Source organism: Capsicum annuum, chromosome 5, assembly GCF_002878395.1.
Source record: "Capsicum annuum cultivar UCD-10X-F1 chromosome 5, UCD10Xv1.1, whole genome shotgun sequence".
Lineage (NCBI taxonomy): Eukaryota > Viridiplantae > Streptophyta > Magnoliopsida > Solanales > Solanaceae > Capsicum > Capsicum annuum.
The window spans coordinates 26,977,513-26,980,243 of record NC_061115.1 but is presented as its reverse complement, the minus strand read 5'-3'; the positions used below and the strand labels follow the sequence as shown (position 1 = coordinate 26,980,243).

Here is a 2,731-nt window from a genome sequence, read left to right as displayed (position 1 = left end):
CCTTTACTCCTGAGGCAGGGGTAAGGTCTGCATACGCTCTACCCTCCCATGGCCCACTTTATGGAATTGTACCAAGTATGTTATTGTTATTCCATGAAGGGGGAACCTTGGAGTAACTGGTAAAGTTGTTGTCATATGATGAGGAGGTCAATACGGTTCAAGCCTTGAAAACAGTCTCTTGTAGAAATGCAAGGTAAGGCTGCATACAATAGACCTTTATGGTTGGGTCCTTCACCGGAGCCTGCGCATAGCAGGAAATTTAATGCTCTTTTACGAGGCTGGGTTGTTGGCATTTTCACAGTTATTAAATTTGTGTGTCTATCTAACGACTAGAGAGGATCAGATGCCTATCTTTCTACCTTGGTGTGAATACAAAGGGTGCAGCAGCCCCACTTTTCCTAATATGTAAACTTACCTATGATCATAGATGTCTATATTTGTCTATATAAGGCATATTGTGGCTTTTTAGCTGGCAGAGTTTGCTTAAGATTTAGTGAATTGAGATGTGTTCAATAGAGAGTGAAACTACTGAGATAGAATCTCTCTTTGATTCCCTGAAGGTATATCAGAGTGGTTGAGCAACCTTCATTCTTAGATGACCTATGAGAGAATCTGGTATTTGATGTGTATTTGTGTATTGGTCAACATATAGGCTTAACATACATAATATATTTAATATTTTTTTCACTCTTAACCTATAAGAGAATCTGGTATTAGATATGCTTGCTGTTTAGCCTTCATTTTTTTAACATTTTAAGGTGAAGTACTTGAGTTGAAAACTGGTTGGGAACATTTTAACAAGTACTTCACATTAGTACTTGTTATTTGGGAATATACTGATTGTTAAAAGTTGGGAATACTAAAAATGTACTGATTATTGAAAACCAAGGGTACATATATATCCTCTTCATCTATGCACCTATTTTTTATATGTGTGTAGGTTGGAACCTTCTGCAAAATGCTTCAGTTTCATTGCATTATCTTTTAAAAGTGAAGTTGGAAATATTTGACTACTATTTGCTTGTATAGGGCTATTATAATAGATCGAGATTCAACTACAAGTGAGTTACATTTACACGTTCATACACATAATCATGATGGTAAATCTTTTGTTGCTGAGCATTCCCAACTTCTCAACGTAAGTCCATAATTTACATTATTATATATACTCCTCTTATTTTTCTTTTGTATTGAAATCTACCGAAATTTCTTATTATACATGAAAATGAAAGAAGCAACAGGAAGTTGAGTCTATTTTAATATCTCCATTTTTTAATTACAGGAAAAGTATGAAGAAATTGTACGAAAAAAAAGACAGACTGAATCTGAAATTGATCAATTGGAATCATATTATGAAGTTGCGGGAGGAGTAAAGAAGAAAAGATTATTTATCTCGGATATGAAGCTGAAAGTTACTTTGGGAAAAATCTTTTTGCATGTAATGCCTCCACATCATTAGTACCACCTTCAGTTTCTTTACCGACAATAAATTTGGAGTCTGTGAAGCAATTGATTCCGACACTTACTACTCACTTTCTTCTGATAGTTACTAAGCATGTTGGAGGTATTACGGTACAAGAAGGGGCCGTACTTGATCCTCCTCCTACTAATGATGGTGACGTTAATTCGTAGCTTCATAGTATTTGTAGCCCTTCATCATTGCATTAATTTTTGCTAGACTATTTTGTGTGGAAATACAAAATAGTTATGTAGTAACAAATACTAATTTTGATGGATGTGGGTTTGACATTAGTTTATTTTTGACAAAATACTTGAACTTTTGGATGTTTGCACACAATTATGTGATGCATTTTGCTATTCATATATTTTGAACATTCTAATATAAGTAATTATTTATATGAATGTTGGTTATTTTAATCATTCAATAATTTACGCGTTTTAATAATTTTCTAACAAAATTATTAGCGATAAAATATTAGTGACTAATTTTTATCGTTGCTACTGAAAAACTTTAGCGATGGATTGTGAAATATGAAATTGGTCGCTAAAGACGGCTACTCACTCGACCAAACTATGTTGCAACAAATCAGCGATAAAATATTTTATCATAAATTTAGTCACGACGAAAATAAATTTTGAAAACAACAACGATATAGCAATGGCATATTTCGTCAGTAACATCTACAACTGATAAGTTCGTCTCGAAGCGGTCACAAGTTTTGCGATGGAATTTATTTTTTCGTCGCTAAGAGGTTAGGAACGAGCAATATTGCGACAGACACAAATTCTTCTCTATTTCTGTTTAGCGACGGATTTACATAGAATAGCGATCAAATGTGACTGTTGCTAAATGCTGTTTTTTTTTGTAGTGTTTGTAGCATTCTGAATTTTTACTCTAGTTTCTATCAATTCCACCAACTTTATATATTTTTCCTTGATGTATTTACTAAGTTCTTTATGTTTATAACGTTTATTGATGTCCCTGATATTCCAAGTCATACAAGATAACTAGTGGATGTTCCTCGTCCATCACCTAGAGGATGTAGATCTGCCATCTCAGCACTTGTTTCTTTTAGCACTTCAAAGCCATTCATCATAGGCTAAGTAATAGCCTGCACATAGCTCTTTTACCACTACTAGCTGATGAGTGTTGCTTACCTTTAGTTACAGATGTAAAACCATCTCATGTAAACAATCCTTAGTGAGTTATAACAAACTATTGAAATTATAGTACTTCATCTGCTCATTTTTTTACTTGCCCACTATTAAT

At 33.7% G+C, this 2,731-nt stretch overlaps 1 protein-coding gene across 5 annotated transcripts in view; it reads left to right on the top strand.

Moving 5' to 3' along the window:
- Nucleotides 1-1,863, top strand: part of LOC107870530 — a 7,248-nt gene extending 5,385 nt beyond the window's left edge. For 4 of the 5 annotated variants that reach the window (XR_007055478.1, XR_007055475.1, XR_007055477.1 and 1 more), the window contains exons 3-4: nucleotides 1,030-1,138; nucleotides 1,283-1,863. Coding sequence is in view for 1 of the 5 variants with exons in the window: in XM_047412636.1 (XP_047268592.1) it covers nucleotides 1,030-1,138; nucleotides 1,283-1,459 (286 nt within the window). In the remaining 4 variants the exon portion in view is untranslated. The remainder of the gene's footprint in view (nucleotides 1-1,029; nucleotides 1,139-1,282) is intronic. The other variant, XM_047412636.1, reaches the window with a different exon arrangement.
- Nucleotides 1,864-2,731: the final 868 nt, after the last annotated feature.